The sequence below is a fragment of the Motacilla alba genome, chromosome 15, assembly GCF_015832195.1.
Source record: "Motacilla alba alba isolate MOTALB_02 chromosome 15, Motacilla_alba_V1.0_pri, whole genome shotgun sequence".
Classification (NCBI taxonomy): domain Eukaryota; kingdom Metazoa; phylum Chordata; class Aves; order Passeriformes; family Motacillidae; genus Motacilla; species Motacilla alba.
In genome coordinates this window covers 5,961,380-5,982,899 of record NC_052030.1, presented here as the reverse complement: position 1 = coordinate 5,982,899, position 21,520 = coordinate 5,961,380, and the positions used below count along the sequence as shown (strand labels likewise).

Here is a 21,520-nt window from a genome sequence, read left to right as displayed (position 1 = left end):
TCCAAGGAGTCACAAGCCCCAGCAAAATATGCATGGCAAGAAAAGTCTCTCTTGCTATGTCACACAGGGCATCCACGATATCCAGGCTCGAGTCACAAAGCAGCTTTACCTTGTAATGTTGTCGCCACAGGCCCCAGCCAGGTAATAATTAGCATTGACTCCATGATTCCCAGAAGGCTGATCAATCTCTTTATTATACTGTACTCATTTAGAAACCCAGCCCCCTTACAGACAGTCACAATACACGTGGACCCAATTGGTCCTTCAATGTAAACGCCATCACCATTGGCCAATTAAGTAAACCCTTTGGTAAACAAATCTCCATTACACATTCCGAGTGTTCCCAACAACAGGTGTAGCAAGTGAAGATAAGAATTGTTTAGAATTCTTTTCTCTGAGCTTCTCACAGCCTTTCCCAGGACAATGCCTGGGAAAGTTGTGCGTTGCTGTCTGTGGCCAGAGAGCTGCTGCCACACAATGTAGCTGCCAATTGGGAAAACATTCTATATCTAAAATTCCATTTTGTATCCCCTAGAGACATGCTTAGAAATCTGAAAATAAGTACAGATTTGCAAGACTGTCACAGTGAGTTAACAGTGTCAAAGTCTCACTCTCTCTGCTGCACATCATAGCCATTGCATAAAGCAAATCCACTCTGAGCTGCGCTACAGCTTTATGTGAAGGATTCCTTGCTAGATTTTGTACCAAGAAAACAATCTTTGCATTAAGTGTGTCACTCGGTCAGGACGCACTTTGCACGCAGTACATACCTGCTGTGCCTGTGCTGTGCCACACAGCTGCTGAATGCTCTCTGTCCTGCTCTGGTACTCACATGCCTGTCAGAATGTCTGCTGAGCCTGGCACAGGCACTGCTGCAGCTTGTGGCCCAGGGAGGCAGCACAGGAGAGGAACAGGGTGGCCAGGCTGCTGCAACCACAGCATGATCAGTGTTTGAAATTACTGGAATAAGGGTGGGAGGAAGCCATAAAAGACTCTCTTACATCTGCTCAAGACAGCAGCATCCAGCACTACACATAGAAGTTACCAGGCATGTGTCATAGAATGTAATAACAATTGCTTAAAATAAAGGCAGAGTAATGCTGCTGCTTCATGTTCTGCAGTGTGCCAGGTTAGAAGGTTGTTGTCTGGTAACAGAGGGATGAAATGCAAATATTTCAATGCCATCTCAGCTGGTATCTAAGCTCTAGAGAGGCCAGCACTCAGGTGGATCTTACCCATACCAGCTGGGGGTTGCAGTCTTCAACATCCTTCTCTGCATCCATCTATTCCAGAAAAGTAGTGCTGATGTTGGCGTACCATGCAAAGGAGCTGTCACAGGTGCCTTTGTCCTGTGCTCTTCTGAAACCCACTTTGCATCCTAGGTTTTGTTTTTTTATTCCCCGGTATCCTTGAGAAGACCCTGCTCTCCCAGAAATACCCACAGTTCAGTGCCTTTCTGGGGTATCTTAAACTTTTAGGTTCTAAAAAAAAATCACCTGAGACCTCTGGATGGCTCAGGGGGCACAGGACACAACCAAACCAGCTGCTGTGCAGGATCGCACAAGCACAAGTCAACATAACTTACATTTGATCAGGACACTGATACTTGCTCTTGTGTGAGCTGAAGAATTACAGAGCAGAGCAGACAGCATTAACTGTGCGAGCAGGCTGCAAAGCCGGGCATGGAAACTGACAGAACAGCTATCGGAACCAGCAAAATCCCCTGAGCATCCGTATCCAGAAACTTCCTGTAAGACACTTTGCTGCTGCTACAAACAAGATTCTGCAACCCCTTGGATATTGTTACAAGAGAGAAATGTGTCATCTTAGCTGGGGGTATAAAACACACCCACAGGGTGAAGTTAGTTTTTCATGTTACAAGCTGTAATACTGTTCTCTCAGTCCTCTATCTTGAATTGTTCTTTTGATACTTCTGCCAGTATGTATGGAATGGGTGGATGGGAACAGAGAGGAGAAGAACAGATTGTACAAAGTTTGACAATCATAACTAGCATAATCATAATCTCATTAATATTCATACTGAGTTTCCAATGCCTCACCTTGCTTCTGCACTTCATTCCCTAGCACGGTGGTGTGCTTTTTTTGTAGGTGGTTGGAATTGCTTGGACCCACACCAGAAACAGAGAAAAAAATGAAAGAATGATCAAATCAGTCCCACACAAAAAAAATTGTCTTTAATTCCTCATTTCTACTGCCTTGACCAATCATACTGTACACGCACTGTGAGACTCGGAGTGCTTTAAAATAATACAACTAAACAACCAACCCCAAAACAAAAAGAACCCCCCAAGCCTACCACATACAACCAGAAATTATTCATTGACGGTTTCAGAGATATGTTTGTGTTGTACCCTGTCAGAGGTTAGCCTTGACAAACGCTGGAGCTCTAAATCTAGAAGACTTATATTATATTTTCCTAGGCAGTCTGGGTATTACTATAAATTCTGCTGTTTAATGATCGCAGTTGACTGCCGTCAGCGGGGTTTTTATTTGTGTAGCGCAGTTGATGGCAGCTTTCCCCCAGCAGATGGCACGAGCACAGCCGTGACATCCCGACAGCTCTGCGGGACCGGGCTGGGCAGGAGCTCTGAGCTTCGGTTACGCTTTCTCGTTTCCTTCAAAGCTTTCATCTGGACTTTAACGGAGGCAAGGTTTCTACTACGAGGCTGAATAAAAAGTGTCATCACGTCATTTCCAGGGCCGGTTTTGTCTCTGTTATTTTTGCTTTCTGGAGATTAGATCACCATTGCTGAAAAATTTGACCCGCAGAAAAATTGAATAGCAAACATTACACGAAATGGGGTTTGATTTGTAGAAAGTATGTGTAAAATCCAGTATCTGAACGTGCAAGGTGGTAAAAGATTGAAAGCTCAGCCTGGGAGCAGGAACAGCACAAACGGTGGTGCTGCCAGGAAGGGCAGCCTGTGCAGCAAGGAGGGGCTCAGCCTTTGCGTCTGCTCTGTCCAAACGGGGATCATCCTTTGCTGCCGATGTTTTCCAGTCAAAACAGAAAAAAGGATGTGAGGGGTAGCCCCCTTTATACCCTACACCCAACGTGATGAAAGTGATTAAAGGATAAATTCCATGCCTAAATCTGTCCTGATCACTGTATTTCTTAAAAATGGCAAAGTTTAGCTGTATAAGGTATTAGCAAGTACAAACTAAAGATCTACTTCTCCCCTCCCTTGAGCAGGTCCTCTTCAGCCCCATGCAGCCCAGAGGTGTCCAGGTCACCACATCTGCACTGTTAGTGAGTGTTGGGCTGGGTGACCTTCAGAGGTTCCTTCCAACAGGATTTTTCTATGGTTGCCTTGAGGAGCTTGGCAACATTTGACAACAGCTACATCTAATGGCACTGAATTACAGAAAGTTCTTGGGATGGACTGCCTGTTATCCAGAAAGGCCAGGCATTCCTTACCTTTAAAGTGTAAGAGGACTAAAGAGAAGAGTGAAACAGCAAGAAAATGATTTATTGCACAACAAATGGAAACAAAATCATGGCAAGAAGATACCAGGCAGGACATCTCTGGCAGCGCCCATTACTTCCTGAGGGAGTACTGGGTACTGGGTGAATCCAGTTTTGGGGCTGGTTTAAGAAAATCAATATGGCATTGGAAAACCCACCCAGCAGTATTGTAGCAGCTGCTGATTAGCAAGCCCTGGAAGGACACAGCCCATGGTGTAGTCTCCAGCAGGGTATAGGAACTGTGCTCAAAGGAAGAGCTGTTTCCCTCAAGCTTTTCAAAAATTAGTTAGCTCTTCACTGCCTGAGTAGGTGCAAAGGGTTTACAGATGTATTTATTATCCCTAAACAGGCCATACAAAGAGTTTTAAATGTTTACTAGTTTACCTGAAGATTATTTTATTCCAGGGCATGAAAGGCTTCACGCCCCCTGCTCCAAAATCTAGCACAGTTAGCAAGCAGGAGCAAGACAGATCACTGAAAGGCAATCAACACTTCTTTTCACAGTGAAAATTACCAAATATTCAAATGATTCACACGTTCAAGTAAAACCAAAATATACAAATGCAAAATTTCAGTAATTGAACACAAACATGTCATCATGAATTCATTCTCAGTGCCACTGAATGCCAAGACAATTCCTGAATATCCTGAAATGAGCACCTTAAGAGCTGAAATAGACTTGCCTGCTTAATCAATTGCTACCTTTGTTTGATGAGGAGTGTGGCAATTTGCAGATAGCAATATTTATACAAGAAATGCCACAGGCTTCATTGTTGCTGCCCACCTCTCTACCCACCAAACCCACCTGGATTATAATCACCACCTTCAGACAACCCCTGTTGCACACACAAATTTCATTCATCCAAGTGCATTGATTTGGAGATATTTTTGCTTCCTAATCCCTTCCCCCCCAAGATTTAATTCAATAGCTATTACAGACATGGCATTTCATTCTGAGAAGGATTGTATTTGTATTTATTCTTTGACTAAGTGTTTTGTTTAATATGCTTGTTGTAAATAAACTCTATTACCCCTTGTGGTAAAAGGTGACAAGTTCCTGCTTTGAGAAACTGTTAAGTGAAATTGTTTCCAGATAAATGTTTCCATGTGGTATTTGCCTCTTAATTCACTTAAATACCTTTGAAAGACTCAGGCTCCCAAAGACTGTATGTAACAGTTGCAGGGAAGAAGGTTTAAAGGGAAGAAAACAGTGACAGAAGCAGTTAGAAGTTGGGAAGCAGAAACATTGTCATCTCCAAAAAGTGAATTTTTCCCTGCATACACAAAAGACAGCTGACTGGAGCCTCAGGTAGTTGGGAATTACAAGCTGCTTCTCTCTTCAGCACTGCAGGAAATCCAGCCATTTGAATATTTCCTAAAGTATTTAATATTCACCCCCCAAAGAAAAGACATGAAACCCCTTAAATTTTACCTGTTGCTGCACTGCCCGATGACATGCCTTCCACAACACATGGACACATGCATCCATGGGGGCAAATTGTTCTGAAGGGCTTCACACCTGGCCTTCATTCCACCTCCTCGGGAGCTAGGAGAGGGAGCACTGCTCCAGAGCACACCTCCCAGCATTCCTGCTGTCCCTCTGCTCCAGCCCAGCCACGCAGCCTCTGCTGCTCCCCTGCCAGCCTCGACACCTGCAGAGAGCGCGGCAGAGCAACACATCTGGATTTGAACTAAAGCACTTGGTGTTCTCCACACAGGGCAGACTCTTCCACTCTTCCGCCCCTCTCTCCGTGGATGGGAAACACCAACAGGCTCCAGGGACACAACGGCCCAGCAACAGCTTCCTCATCAGCTTCCCACTGTAAATAATCCTGTGTTCTGTACTTGCTCTACAAATGCTTAGAGGTACTTACATAAAACAGTATTACTGCTCCACTGACAATCAGTCTGACAGAAGGGTTGATTTGCTGTCAGCTGGCAAATAATGTCGCAATGTTCCCGCCTAGGAATAACTGCTGTCAATGCTAGAGTTGCCTGGAACTCGCTAATAGGACCAGATTGCTCTGGAGGCTGGTCAGCAAGAGGTTTCTCATACAAAGCACAGGCACAGCCTTTATAATCCCCAAGGGATCCTCCAGGGAAGTGCAGTGAGGACTGACAGCTAAGGCAGTGTCACACGGATACACAGCAGCACCACAAATAACTTGACTGTGCATTTACAGTAATTTTATTTACAAGTTACCACGACACCTGTAGTACTACAGTTTTTATAACACCATTAGCAGTAAAGTAAGTCACATCTAAGAAGAGTAGGAGGCAGCAGAGAAAAAATGTGCACAGAGAATGCAGAAAGGCTATTTAGCTGTAACTGAAAGTAATTCTTTTTCTACAGGCTTAGAAAGCGAGAAGGAATATATGTTGAGAAGAACAATCTCTTCAGCCCTCTTATTTCTACAGTATGAATTTTTTTGTACAGTGACAATTTAGTATAATGGATATACTACACTAGCAGTCAAATGCAAGTGATAGGGAGAAAACTGTCTTAATATCTTGCCCTTTTGAGCATCCAGAAATGAAACGCAAAGCTTCCCTTTGAACGGAGTTATCCAGGGCTGGTTTACTTGCAGAGCCAGTAGTGCAGAATTGCTACTGGGGGGCAGGAGGGAACAGAACTTATGACTAGAGAGTTGCCAAGCTTTGCATATTGCCTGTGAGGTCTTATCTGGTCTTAAGTAGTTGGTAAGCAAAGCCAGTTGCAGCATTCCACGAGTCTTTTTACAGTGCTATGCTCTAAAGCTGAGTAGAGTGTAGCAGAATCCCAAACTCAAGCAGAGAAAAAAGCCCTTCTGCTCTCTTATCATCATTGGCTCTAATGATGCTGGTGGTGAGCCTGGGCCTTTCTCAAGAGGAACAATGTGGAGGAGCAAATCTGGAGAAACACTCTAGACTAAGATGTATTCTGATGACAAGACTCAGAAGAAAATAAGCTTAATGCAGCATCAGGTGCAACCCTTTTCTGCTTCAACGTACAGCAACAGCTTCCAGAAAGCAAACAAGTGTTATCCAGGACCTGGTTTTCCCCCCAGACGTCTTTAATAGCCTGGAGCGACTGTCAGCGTACACAATCCATGCTAGTGGCTGCAAAGACAATGAAAATACAAGCTGCACAGTAACAATTATTTCCACTAGTAACTACACACAGGATGTATTGCTTTTGGTACAATGCCATTTATTGTCACAAGAAGAAAACCAGTGATTAAGTTGAGCACATGAATTATGCAGACCTTTGCCATGCTGGAACAACAGCATATTTTACTTACAAAAACGTCACCAAGTCAGCTGTAAAAACAGCTTAACACAGTTCCTCCAAAATACCAAGCATATCCTCAAATCCAAATTTATATTACATTTAGCTACAACAGAATGATGAAGAAATGGTTTTGTTTTCAATCCCCACTTTTGTCTGGAGTGCTGTGCTTATACTGCATGGAGGCAAACAGAATCAAAACACGGAGCTACAGTGACAGCCACAACACCCAGTGAAATATTTCTGAGTGGGCAGACTGGCCTGCAAGTTTGTGTCCCCTCCACACCTGTGCAAACCTACTCAGAAAGCCTGCAAAGGTATGTATGCGTACAAAAACTAACAAAAAGTTTTTTAAAACACAGAATGCATTAGAAAGTCTAAAGTTTGAACTCTTGAGGCTGTAGTGCCTCAACTATAAGTTAGAATATCTGTGAGTTTTAACACTTCCGGGAACAAAGAAAGGATTTTTAGTCCTAATATCCTTTTCAGTACTAGCTATCAAAATTAAAGGTGACCTAGGAGAAAAGCTTGACTAAAGAACCTTCCAGCTCTCTTGCAGTATCAGTTCAGTGAGTCTCAAGCTAAAATTCTGAATATTCAGCATTTTTGCATTTGCAATTTTAAGGCAGAAAAAGATGTTCACAGCAAGCCATTTAGTCTTGGATGTTACAAAAAAATCACAAACAACAAACCAACAAAAACAAATAAACAAACAACCCTCCTAAAAGGTACATCTCAAGTTTTAAAAAAATTTGATGGCATTCTCTTATAGCTTTGGGTTTGTTTTTTTTTTCTTTTTTTTTTGCTAAAAAGCCTGAATTTTCAGACATAGATCACACATCACAGATAGAGAGATTAACATCTTCCATTATTTCTAAGTTGTGTCTTCAAGGTCAGCATTCAACTCGCAAGGTGGAATAAGAGATCCCCGCACTGCTGGCTGCTGCCACGGCAGGGCTGGCCCGGGACTGGAGCTGCCCTGCACTCCCTCAGCTTGCTCCCCAGAGCCAGCGGCCGAGCCAGGGCTCCAGGTCAGCTGCCTGTACCCAGGCTCAGCTCTGTGAAGCACAACCGTGTCCTCAGCTCAGCTGCACACAGGCAAAAAATGAAAAAAGCAAATAAAAGCAGAGATGAGAGACCGCAGGAATCTATAAGCATGCAAGGTAAGGAAAAGTAAGAACAAAGGAGTGAAGTCATCGAGCCAGAGCAGACAAGGGACTTTGGAGAAGATCCCAACGTGGAAAGTGTAAACCCCTGAGGAAGAGCAGTGTCGCTGGAAGAGGAACTCAGGTCAAAGGCCAGCCCAGTGCAAGCAGCAAGGCAAGGAGACGGAGCAGCAGTGCTGCAGGCAGCAGCCAACAGCTGAGAGCACACAGACTAGGAAGAAACAGCAAAGTATTTTATTACTGTCTTTTTAGGTGAGAAAACACTGCAAACCCAAGACCCTGACAAGGCATTTCTTGCTCTTTTCAGGGAAATCAGGAATGGAAGACTTCAAGTCTCCTCTCTTCAGCCTTCACACACAAACACAAGCTGCCTCTGTACTGAGCTAGAAGGATCACACATTTCTCTACCACACTAATTAATCAGCTGGAAAGAGAAGGAACTTCAGGAAAAATGGGCTCTGTGTGTGCATGTTGAGAGGAAAACAAGAGGCAGCTTTAAGGAACTTGCAGGAAGTTTTCAGTATTCACAAGGTACATCAGTTTAACAGGATCAATAATCTGCTGTTTATCATCAGAACACTTACAAATCCTATAGAATAAAGATTTTTTTTTTTTTTGTAACAAGTGGAACTTGTTTAGACTCAGTTTAAACACAGAGAAAAGTAAATTGCCAATAGGAAGATGTACTGAAACTAGGGCAGAGTTTTAGAAAACACTTGAAGGAAAATTGTCAGTGTAATTATAAATTACAGGGGAAAAGACAGAGGGGTTACACAACAGTTCTCACATCCAACTCCCAAGATCAAGCTTCACACAAACAGCACATGAGCAGGGCTGCCTTCCTGACTGGGACATGAACACCCCTGACACCAGGGTGACGTTCAGCAGACACACTGAAGTTGCCTTTGGAAGCAGAGTTGAGGCTCTAGAACTCCTTCTGAAGCTACCTGGACTTGTGTGGTGAGAAGAGCAAGGTGAACACCAACAGACCCGGCATGCGTTGATGCGATGATGTTTGTGAGTCTTCTACATTCCTCAAGTGTTTTTTATTTTTCAAACTTTTCAGTGTTACATATATGCAATTTAGTAGAAATAATAACTGAAGATGAACATGCACAACACAGAATTATCTCTGGTCTGCAGAGTCCTGGGTCAGAGTTCTACACAAGCTGATGCCATCAGACCTACATTAATCTCTTCCAGTAACACGGCTTGTCCTCAAAAGCAGCTCCTTGCCAGCCTTCCTGAGTATTTGAGTGCAGCATCTCCCCAGCAGCTGGGGGTGATCCCTGGAACCACCACCCCAACCCATGTGCCCATCAGCTCAGGAGTGCCCACTGCACCTGAAGCTTACAGATGGAGAGCTTATAGCCACTTCTGCTGAAACACAGGAAACGTGTGTGGTATTGCAAACTCATCCCACTGAAACAAGGATCACAACAATGTAAAGTCAAATCAGTTACTTGTCAAAATCTTCCTGGAGCCAAGCAGCTGTGCAGTTGTACCTTGAAGTCCCTTCCTGAAGTGCATGCTACAGTGAACACACCTTCTGCCAGGGGAACAGCCAGAGCCAACAGAAATGTTAAGAACACACACAAACACGGCGAAAATAAAATTCTGTGTTATTCTTGGGAAAAAAAATAAAATCTGTACTCTGCAGTGAAAGCCAAGGAGGGGAATGAGAGATTAATTTTTACAAGCCAATCTCAGAGCTTTTACACACCTGCCAGGTATGGTAAAGCTTTCTTTAGTTTCAGGTCACATTTTTTGCCTTTTCATACTAATTAGAGAAGTTTTTAGCTGCCACTATCCAGCTACACCTTTTAAGAGTCCAACTCTTTGAAGAAGAGTTAAAAGTCCATGACAGTGATATGAACTTACTTGCACTGCTCCCAGAAATCCCACATTTTAAAGCCCTGGTCAGAGAAGAACCTTTTTGTACTGAAATGAAAACATTTGGTTTCTAAGGATTACACAAGTAAAAATTTTCAAGATTTCATGGGAACAGTGCAATATGAATATCCATATAGAGAGTGTCAAAAAAGCCTGTGAACCATCAGGCAACACTGACGTTGATTTGCATTACTCAGCAGGTCAAGATTTCATAATTTTCTCACACCAAAGGTAAAACATTCTGCCTGTCTATAAAGAAAGCTCATCTGTAGGGTTTTTTTGGGATGGCTTCCCTAATTCAATTTCGATTTGGTACAGTTACACAGGGGGACACACACCTTGAGCAGTTACAGCTCTTGCCTGCAGGCTGCTCCCCGAGCACTTCCAAGGAGGGGCAGTTTTGGATCAGCCAATGGAGCAGCTCAGGCCAAAGCAAAGTCCCAGTCAGTCTAGATATGCACGGAACTATGCTGGTTTGGTAATACAGGGACACAATTTAATGATTTTCTTTGCATTTGTTTTTACAAGATTCAGATGCCAAAAACAAAACGACATTAAGTTACCTGATTTAAAAAAGAAAATCACAAACGTTTACAACATCAAAAGAATAAGACGAAATATAAACCTTTGCTACTTACAATTGATCTATACAGATTAACCAAATCACAAATCTGTCACAATATAAATGTTTAATTGTTACAATGAATAAGAACATACAGAAAATGATTTATTTATTTTTTATAAAATCTTCCTTTGCTTTTTTATTTTAAACTTACCATTAACTAAATTAGCTATGCAGGACTTGTGGGGTACATGACTAAGAAGGCACCAACAGTACAAAGCAAAGACAAAGCAGTTTGAGTATTTTAAGAGTGCTCTACACTGATACAACACGAGAAAAGGCAACAATAGTAAGTAAACCAGCTGCAACCTTTAGAAATTTGTTCTAGATTTACACATGTAGTCCAACTTTTATATTTCTGCCGATGTGTCACTTGGTTTGATCACAGCACATGCTACAAAAACCACTGTAAGCTTCACTTTACTAATGTGCACTTTTCACTAATTTAGTGTCTTGATTTCAATTGTTAACTAAACCATTTTGAACCACAAATGTATTTAAAACTTAGTAAAAGGATTGTTTGGACTTTTTTGTTTAAACCACTGCATTTACAAAAATATCTCCCCTAAAATCTGGGATTGCTTGAAGACATCGCTGTACAAATATAAAAGTACTATGCAAGGGACCAAATTCATAAGTATATGGTGTGTATGTATAGACCTATATTTATACCATATCACTGTGCTGTAACAACACAATAAACTTATCAATAACCAAGGACTATATAAACTACACTAACATAAGCAAATATATATTAATAAAGTTTAAATCTATAGTACAGTTGCTCAGCAAACAACTTTGACATGGTATAAATATATTGTAGCATATTACAGTGGGCAGCAACAACAGGTTTTTCTTTCTCTCATTCTGCAAGGAAAGCCCTGCTCAGCTCCTCAGGTTTTGTTTGGCCACTGCCGAGTTCTGTCCCCACTGCCATTCCCGGAAGCTCCCGGCGCACGCGGCCCAGCTCTGGTGTCACAGGGGTGAGGAAGAGTCTGGCCACAGGCAGGACAGCAGAGTCAGAGGCTTGTTTGCCAAAGTATCCATGAGAATTTTGTGTTTGCATATTTTTCTTCAGCTGTAAGGTTGGAATGTTTTTGACAGTGAACTGTTTACATTCCTTATTCCCAAAGCATCTTTACCACGAAATATGCATGCTACTTTGATTAAGAGTTGCTGTTCTCTGCTCTAAAATATAAAAACTCCATAAAGAAAAGAACCCAATGTAAAATGATGAAATAACTGACCTAACACAGTGTTGTTAGAGGCACCTTCTTTAAACTATTTTTAAAATCTGACCAAAAGAAAAATCGTGTTTCAGCATTTGACACATCAACAAATTCAACCCAACAACGTTTACTGAATTCAGGAAAAGATTGATGAATGTGGTTATGGATCCTGATGGACGCCAATTGGATTCAGCAAAAGGAGCTAAGGAAGAAAGCCCAAAAGCACCAGACATTAGGTAAAGCAAATCCTCGGCTTCTCACTCAGAGAGACAGGATGCCAGGGTAAGTCTACACCTCCCCTAACATCCCAAATTAAAGACAGTATTAAAAAAAAAGAATTGGGAAAGAGAAGGGTGAAGTAAGCTGCCGAAGTTCTTCCTTAATAAATTAAAATGGAGGTGTTACAAACTAATTTCAGTAACAGTCATCTTTCCAATCGTGCCAAAAATTATTCCTGCTGTAATGATGATCATGCAAGTAGCAGAGATTCTAGAACTATTTCAACTTTTCAAAACTGAGTGAGAAAAGCATTTTGGTAAAGATGTGTAGAAAGGTCAAGAGAAATTTCTACACTGGTATCAACAGTCAAGTGCATATTTCTTCTACAGAAATGTTTTTAGCATAGGTTCCATACCACGATTCCATGATCACTTGTGCAGTGTCCTGACAATGCTCCGAATTTGTTCCCCACGTCAGAGATTTATGTACCACAGGAACTTCCTAATAGAAAATGCCCTTTAATGATGAACCCTTGCTTACTAAAAATTAGTTTTGGCAGATTAACACTTAAACTATAGGAAAAAAAAATTGAAATGGAATCTTGTAAGCACCCTTATCTACTGGAGTCTAAGTTAATGGCTTTCTAGATTTCTCTGAAGAGCAGACTACATGGTATGAGGAAGCCTGGAGTTATTAACCAGCCAGCATCCTTATGTACTACAGTAGCAACTGAACCTGATTTCCATTCAAAGACATTACCCAAGAGGAAACCAAAAACTAATTCTTAATGTTAATGTGAAGATATAAGATTTAAATTTATTTCCAGGAATTACAAGTGCATTTTGTTCATATTAGCAAGCAGTCTTTATACAATCCATTCTTCACTGCTGCCAAAATAAAATGAGAAAAAGACAGCAGAGATATGAAAAGCTAAAAATAGAACTATTTTTCCTAAGTTATTTGTTGAATAGCATTTCAGTTGAACACAACTCAGAGGTAACAATAGATTATTTTTTTTTCTCAATCATAGGCATGTGGCACTTAGACAATCATCTTTGCACAGAAAGCTTTAACAGTCATGCGAGGGCACAGTAATTATTTTAAACAAGGCAAATTTCTCACCACAGAGAGCAGTGGGGAAAGAAAAGGAGGCACTGCACTGGAACATAACACCTAGTAAACTCCACATTATACAATTTCAGTAACAAATACTTGAAAAGATCATTAAAAGGTATACAATTTTAAATGTTATTTAGTGCTAGCTTTGTTTGGTTGTCCTAACTCAGCATTATCAGAAAAGTTTGATAGTACTTGACAACAGAACAGTACTTCATGTCACGAGCTCATGGAGGCTTGATTACAAATCACCATAGTGTAGGTTGCAAGAAATGAACTTGAGATGCTGACATGCTGTAGGAGCAAAAGTAAAACCAAACTTTCTCATTTGAAGATGCAGTGTTCCTCTCTGCAAGAATCTGAATGTCAGTGATTAGGTTCAAATGTCAAAACTATCAATCCTCATTTGAAGCATTTCATTGGTATGCAGGATGTAGACTGAGTTAATTAACATCATATTCTGATTTCTTGCTTGCCACCAGATACGGCTGCCTTGCCCAGGAGAAGCACTGGCCATGGGGTCACGGTGCCATCGTGGTCTGTGTTAACCCTTCCAGCACTCAGGGAGCAAAGAGCAGCTGCAGCTGCCACCTTGCCTTTGCACAGGCTGTACAAACACTACTGCAGGGTAGGAACTTTGGGAGTACTATGCCTCCAACGTGGGTAAACTTTAAATGATCTCTCTTAGGAAAAGCGGGGGAAAAAAGGTACAAATTTTGTCAATACATGGAAAGATGTTTCTCAGATGAATTCAGTTAAGTTGGGCTCCTATGTGGCTCTTAGACTGGATAGAATATCTGTATGTACAGCACAGGACACCCAAACAAGTGCATAAGCAAGATTAACATGAACACAACTTATGCTGCAATCCATCGCACAATGGTACGCTCTGCCGGATGCTAACCAACCATTTCTACTTAAAAAGGACGTGCAAAAAAAATCTGGGATGTCACTGACTTAAAGTGCCCTGAATAGTAGCTTTTCTAAAAAAAAAATGCCAGCGACTTCAGTAAAGTCAGAAAAACACAGTTCATGGTGTAAACGTCTTACAGGTTAATGAATTATCTTCTTGGATATTGATCCAGGAGTGAAAGGAACCACTGCATCTTTCAAACCAGAAAGCAAGCAGTTAAAACACGGGCAGCAGTAGGTGCACGTACAGTACAGTACTGCAACAGGTCAACAATGGGCATTACGCATAGGAGTGTCAATTACAATTCTTCAGGCTTAAAAGATTCATTGAAAGCATGAAAAGCCAAAACTACCAGGAACCGCCCTCCTGAATGGCTCAAAGGAGTTAGTGGATAAGCTGAGAGAGGCCACAAGACATGACCAACAATAAAGAACTGGGAAGAGGAACAGCAACATTTGAGCATGCCCAGTCCTTTAAGTCCTTGTCCTACAAGAGAGCAGAGACATATTTCAGTGAAGGAAGTTGAACATCACCTTTTAAAACAAGCCCTTTCCTATTTCTGTGCTCTGTGCACACTGCGTTTACCATCAGCCAGAGCCAGCAGGATCTACAGATGTTAAAAAAGAATTCAGAGACAGTGGATCTCAGGGCATTCCATTTTAAACTATTAATTCTTCAAAAGATTAGGAAGATTAAACATAACTAATCAATGAAGTACATTGTTTGTCTGAACCAAAAATCTGTTATTTTCATATTGCTTCTCAATTCCAAAACCCACAGCTCAGGGGACACTTTGAATCTCGAGAAACAGCCCCGTGAGAAGAGCTGGCTGATCAAGCACAGGCGGAGCGTGCAGGAGAACAGGAACGCACAGCAGGACACTGTTACTGTGCATTTGAAGCCAGCTCCTGGGGACTGGCCCTCACTAGGATGTCAAGCAGCTATGTTTAAACTGTTGTGCTATGGCATAGCTGGCAGCCCTAACCACAAATGACTCGGACAAATTACCACCATATCCTCATCAAGCTAAGTACAATATTTCAATTCCAGTATTATGCTGGCCAAACCAACTCTGCACAGTAGCATTTGAAGGTAACACTTTTATCAAACCAGAAATTTCTGCTAGCAACGGATCACTGATATCTTTATCCCTAATCCTTTTATCCCTTAATCCCTAATACAACCTAGGTAAGTATGGTGTGAGCAAAGAGGCAAGCAAGAGATCACGAACTGTGATTTACCACATCAGTAACCACTCACTGTCCTTCCTTGAGACTACACCCTATTAGGAACAGGCTTCATCTTACTCCTAAAGATCTCTGTAGCTTTCTTCCACCATGTGTACATGCAGAGCTGTGCTCTCACACAGAAAACATGGGTGGGACATGAACACCAGTTAGTTACCGTGTCCCAGGTCAGCTCTATTAACAATGCCAATAGAACCGGTGTGTGAACCTCCGGCTTCCCTACCTTTTCATTATTACAACAGTTCCAATATCACCTAGCAAGCTTAACTAAACAATATGCAGCACTTGTAAAAATTGAAATTCGTTCATTTGTGAGCTTCTATACATCTAAATATTCAAGCCAGTGGCAACAGCAGTTACCCCATTAAAGTAAAAACTGTACTTTTAAAAGTTTCCCCCACTTTCTTTTTCTTTCCTATTAATTCATCATTAAATGAAAACCTGGGGGTATATGCAATGCAGAAACTGAAAACACATTTTTAGTGCAGAAAAATCATTGCTTATAGCAAAGCCACAAAGCTCCTGCACACTGGCAGCAGAGCCGTGAATTTCTGGCAGCAAGAAAGTGCCCTGGCCCAAAACTTCACCTTCCTGCTGGAACTGCCCACACAAAGCAGCGATGGCAGAATGCTGCTCTGAGGGAGGAAAGCACAGAGAGCACAAACCAGGAGACCCAGGGCAGCCTGTTGCCTTTGGTTTGTTTTTCCTTCCCACTCATAAAACTTTGCTCCTTTCCCCTGTCAGTATCACAGAAGTTTCACAGGTACTCCAATCAAGTCAGTGTTTGACTAATTTGGCACGAAACTCCTGAGGCTCGCAAGCCTTGCGGGACAGGAAGACCAGTGAAGTTCATCGATTTTAAAAAAAGGCAGTCAGTGAATATCACTACGTTTCATCTTAAATTAAACTTTCAGACCTTCAAAATGCTAAGAAGATGAATCATAACTAATTTATTAATATTTAAATACCTATTCTTATTTACTTACACTATTTGGGAGCTACTCAAAACTAAAGATAATTCCCGCTGAAGTTTTGTCTGTGGGTTTTTTCCTTTAAAATAATTTAAGAGATTTCTCCTTTGTACATTGCATTTAGGAGGAGGGTTTTTTTTAAGCATTTGAAGCCACATGACAAAATGATGTATCTGTAAAATATGAAGAACATTGCCCCCTAAAATGTTTTTTAAAATAAAATTTGCATTTCAAAGCATTACCATTGCCTTTATTCTAAGCAGCGCTATTGAAATGCAATTCTTATTCCCTAAATGTAACCTACAAGTAAGGTAAACACCTCGGACAGTTGCCTGGATTCCATGTGGACACTTCAATGCTGTGGCAAACAGAAACTTTCTTCAAAAACAGGACAGGACTAAGGTCAGGTCCTTGGACAGGGAGTTCCTGGGTACTGGGAAAGGCAAGTCCTACATTTCACCAGCAGCACCAAAGTCTGAAATGTCCCCCCTGCCCGAGTGTCCCCTGTTGCTGTGACTTTACCTATGCACGATTTAAGATCGGTATCCTGGCTGGAATCTTGCAGTTTCCTCAAAAATCAATTCTTTCAGCTTTTCCTTCGGCAAGTCATCCAACTCCATATCAAACTTGAAGGGTGCTTCAGCTACAGGCTTAGTAACACAAAGAAATATGATTACTTTAATGTCAACCGTGCAGCTGAATTTCATGCAGTCCTTTTATGGATGGGGAAAAAGTCTGAAAATGTCCTTCACAAAAATATCTAACACTGAGCAGTTTTCAAGGCAGAACTCCCCTATTAGTCCAATGTGTGCTTTACGTAATAGTTTACCAAACTTTACATCAAGCACAGTGAGTAGCTAGTCAAATCCAAACTACAAGTTGAAATATTTGAGGCTCATAACTCAGTATCTACTCAAAGAAAAAAAATTACCAGAAACATTTCTATTTATTGGAATAAACATATCTGGCCCTTAAGGAAAACTAGGTTATTTCCTCCTCCCCTATTTCTTCACAGAAAGGAGCCAGAAATCTCCTCAGATACAGTTCTGATGAAGGTTTCTAAAGCATAATCTGATGGCAAACTCAGTCATTCTCCTCCTTTACCTCAGACATTATAAAACCAGGCCTCACATGAGCTGAGAGACTTCATTTTCTAGAGAGGGAGGACACCTTAGTATCTATTTATTGTGTGGCATCTCCTAAGTGTGGTACTAAAGCGAGAAATACAAATTTTGGTAAATTGATGCAATTTGTTCTTCAACTCCATTAGTGCAGTAGAAACACTACCCTTGAACTAAAGTAGAGAATAATCAGCTGGATCATTTTATCAATGTTTACATTTTAACAATGTCTTTACCTCATCACTTGGATCATAATACTGCTCCAGATATGGATGGGCTAAAGCTTGCTCCACTTCAATCCGCTTATGAGGATTAAAGGTCAACATTTTATCCAACAAATCAAGTGCTAAGAGGAAAAAAAGTGAGCAAGGATTTAATACACACTCTAAAAAAGTGTCACAAACCTTGACTTTACCCTGACAATGCCCACTACCCAAAGTCTGTGCTAAGGGCAGTGCACCCCTGGAGCTCCCCTGCTGTATCTGGGAGCTGGAACTTGGGCACGGAGGCTGTGCCTGCCCCTCTCTCAGCACTCCTGGGCTACAGCTGCCCTGGGCACCACCTGCTCCAGCAGAGGGGTTACCCTGCCCAATGGATGGATGGCAAGGCAAGAAACACACCAAATCCTACGGCACAATCTGGCTTGAACTACAGCAGAAATTAAATACATGAGACTTTTTCCTCTCTCAGAAAAATGCTTTGGATTTTTGTGCCAAAATTCAAACTAAGATGGAGCTTTTCTGAAATAAATAATTACAAATACGTTATTCTGAAAAGAGAACTTGGCTGTTTACAGATGAAAATATCATCCAGAAGTCATTAGGAGTTCCAGATCATCACAGTGAAATATTCTGGCACAACCAGCAGCACAGAAGATACTCCCCAGAGAAGATGCGAATACATTTATATTCATGAGATTCAGGTAAAGTCTATTGAAGACAACTCGCAGAGAGTCCATAAAGAACCTGAAGATCCAGTGAGACAGAGTGAGGTCTGGTGAAACTCTGGACAGACATCACAAATCAGTGTTACTGCAGCTGGTCAGCTACTTTACCTGTAACACATTTCTCTTTTCCAAGAAGAGAAAAAACTGATTATGGGAGCAAGAAGCCCTAAGATATCTGCAGTATCCTAAATTCCATCACATTTCTTTTCCTCACCACATCATTTATGAACCAGAATTTTAACAGAGGCTTCTTGATGCAGCAGAGCAGTTGCAGCTTTGCACCAGGATGAGGAGCATGCCTGTGACCTCAGGTCCCGGTGGAGCCTGGGGAGGGAGGATGCACCCTCACCATCACCCCGCCACTGCAGCGAGCTCCTCTGGGTCTCTGCAGCACTCAGCACTGCACAAGAGACCCCTCTGCATTCCAGGGCAGCTGCAACAGCCTCAGACCTGCACTGAGCCATCACTAAATCCGTGCTTTGCTGTGGTTCCCTCAGCGCCGGCAGCTCCCGCGCTCAGCCCCAGCCAGGCGCAGCGCTGTCCCTGCCCTGAGTGACAGCCAGCTCCTGGAAGCTGCCCTGGCACAGCTGCCCTCAGGGTGTCACTGCCAAGGGGCTGCACCAAACGGCACATTCCCCCTTAGCTGAGGTACCAGCACTGCTGCCATCTGAGCTGTCAAAGCCCACAGCGAGGGTTCTCACACTGATGAGCACTGTTAGAAAAGCAGAATAAATCACTGCTGTTTTCCTCAATGACAGGGATGATCAGCTCCATACAGTTCCATCTGCAGAAATCAGCTTCTACATGGTAATTCAGTACCTGACCATAGCCACTAAGAGTAAATTATCATATCAGTTAAAAAAGAAGTGACTCAGGAATTGTGCTACAGCAGGTAAAAGAACACAGTACTGTGAACACAACCACCCTTAAACTGTACGAAGCTGAGTGTAAAAGGTAAATTAACAGCTATCTAGCAAAAAAAAAAATCATATTTACCCTTCACTAAAGCCTTGTTAAGAAAGGTTAACAATTATTATATTCCTTGCTTTTTTTAACTTTTGCTCCACATATCCTACATGAATTTTTTAACCCATTAAATTTTAAGCTTTCATGGTACCTAAGGATCCCACCCACTGACCCTGTTTAACCTACAACTGATACACAGTCTGCAAAAACTCTACCCAGGGCAGCAGCAAGCAGCTGCCTCCTGTCTGATGTTAGAAACAAAGTTCAAGACTTGTCTGATGCCAACGTCGAAATCCAGTGCCGATGATGAGCACTTGAATAATGTACTGTGCTTCCAGGGACAGTGACAAGAGCTTGGATTTCACACGTAAGTTAAAGACCAAACTCCACAACAGGTAATCTTAGAGTTACTAAAAACTGCATTAAAAAGATAAACTAGTGTGAGGGCTTTGTGCTGGTTTATGAATTTATATTAGATTTACAGTGCTATTTTAAGGCACCTGCCTGTTCTGTTTCCAATATAAAGATAAATTCTTAGGTTATAGAAACTCCCCTCCTGCCATTACTTTGATACAATGTAATAGAGTATAAAATACCTTTGGGGTCAGCATTTGGAAACAGCCTGTTCCATGGTACCTTATTTTTGTGTGGTAGAGAAAGCAAGTAGTTTCTGGCCTTTAAATTTATTATACAATTCAAATCTTCTTGGGAAGGGGATCCAAGTATACCTAAAAAATATTAATACAAACAACAGAGCATTCTGTGAAAATCACATTAACACACAGCTGTACCATATCTGCTAAAACTCAGTACTAAAACTGATGGGAAGGAGATTTCAGACCAAATGTCTTACAGATACTCAGAATATCTGAGTAGTTTTTAGAAACTTTTATTAAAAACCACTTGTTAAATAAATAAATGGATGAGTTTTCTAATGATCCGTAATCTCTTACAAAGATCCCAGTAAGTGGTGTACCTAAGGAAATTTTTAAAAATTTGACCTGGACCTAATAATATATGAGCTTTTAATTTTTTTAAAATTTTGTTTTAAAAATATATCTGCTGATGTAGTAAATAAATTGCTAAGTATTCTCTAGTTGTCCCCAAAACAATGATTACCCGTAGCAATTGCTGCAAAAATAACGAGAGGGGACAGTGGAGATACACCTGCAGATCCACACCACACAGACAGACCCACTGCACAAAGACCAGCCAGCTGGCAGAAACGAGGGAGAGAGGCAGATGGATGTGGAAACGCTGCTTTTCCATAAAGCTTACCAAGGATATGGTTAAGTTGGTCAAGGTAGTGTTTTCCTGGGAAGATGGGTCTGTTGGAGAGCATCTCTGCCAGAATGCAGCCCACTGACCAGATGTCAATAGACTTGGTGTAACCCTGCGAGTGACGAAGAAACAAATTTTTGTATAATAGCAGCAACCTGTTACTTAAGTAAACTGTGAAAGTGCATACAAATAACCTTTTTCTTTTTCAGATGAGTCGTGCTTGCTCATGCTGTTTGGTTTTTCTGTACAAATGAAATTATTAGGAACCATATATCAAAACACTACTTTGAAGGGGTAGCAAGAACTGAAGTCTCCAAGATACGATTTTCCAAAAGGATTTTTTAAGTTTAGCTAAATCTGTTACCAACTGCAAATTGTTGAGATTCCTAATTTTATAACCAATTTAAACGAAAACATTTTGGAAACCAGGTGTTCTGAACTGCACAGCCCCTGACAGAGCACTGAACACGTGTGAAAGCAGCTGTCCTTGAGGGGACCTAAGCAGCACTCCAGGACAAGGCCTTTGGCAAAGGGGGCAAGGCCAAATCCATGGCTGTTGGGTGGCTGCTCTGTCCAACACGACAGGCAGGAAGAGGGGAAGATGCTGGGAGGAGACCACACCAGTCACTGGGGTATAACAGGAATGGAGCAGTGGGATAGCCACGTGTACGGCCAACCCGTGCCATCCACAGGAAAAGGCACAGCAGTGACACCAGTCAGTGACAGAGCCCCACTGTGCCTGGCCTGCTGCCACTGTCCCTCCCCTGGGAAGGCTCTGTCCCCACTGACCCCACAGCCACTGGGCACAGCTCCTTGGGATGTCATCCCTTCACCATTTGTGTTCAAGGCGCCAGAATCATAAAAGGAATCACACATTAAGCCAGGAACTTTTAATCTGACCACTCTTACAAACACAAAATGTATTTGTTGTGAAAGCCTTTGGTAAATAGATGTGGATAGCCCAGTGCTGTGGCCTCAGTGAGGGTTTAAAATACAAGATATGAGTTTAAAATACAAGAAGCTGGGGGAAAACATCCTTAATTGGTCAGATGTCTATTTTCTTTAGGTGCTTGGA

The 21,520-nt window shown here is 41.8% G+C and overlaps 1 protein-coding gene across 2 annotated transcripts in view; it reads right to left on the bottom strand.

Moving 5' to 3' along the window:
* Window positions 1–6,656: 6,656 nt before the first annotated feature.
* Window positions 6,657–21,520, bottom strand: part of MAPK1 (mitogen-activated protein kinase 1) — a 37,376-nt gene continuing 22,512 nt past the window's right edge. The window contains exons 5-9 of one of the 2 annotated variants that reach the window (XM_038151992.1): window positions 20,443–20,557; window positions 19,761–19,892; window positions 17,489–17,598; window positions 16,654–16,781; window positions 6,657–14,399 (exon numbers count right to left, since the gene is read on the bottom strand). In XM_038151992.1, coding sequence (XP_038007920.1) covers window positions 16,665–16,781; window positions 17,489–17,598; window positions 19,761–19,892; window positions 20,443–20,557 — 474 coding nt within the window. In that variant the 3' untranslated portion in view covers window positions 6,657–14,399; window positions 16,654–16,664. The remainder of the gene's footprint in view (window positions 14,400–16,653; window positions 16,782–17,488; window positions 17,599–19,760; window positions 19,893–20,442; window positions 20,558–21,520) is intronic. The other variant, XM_038151993.1, reaches the window with a different exon arrangement.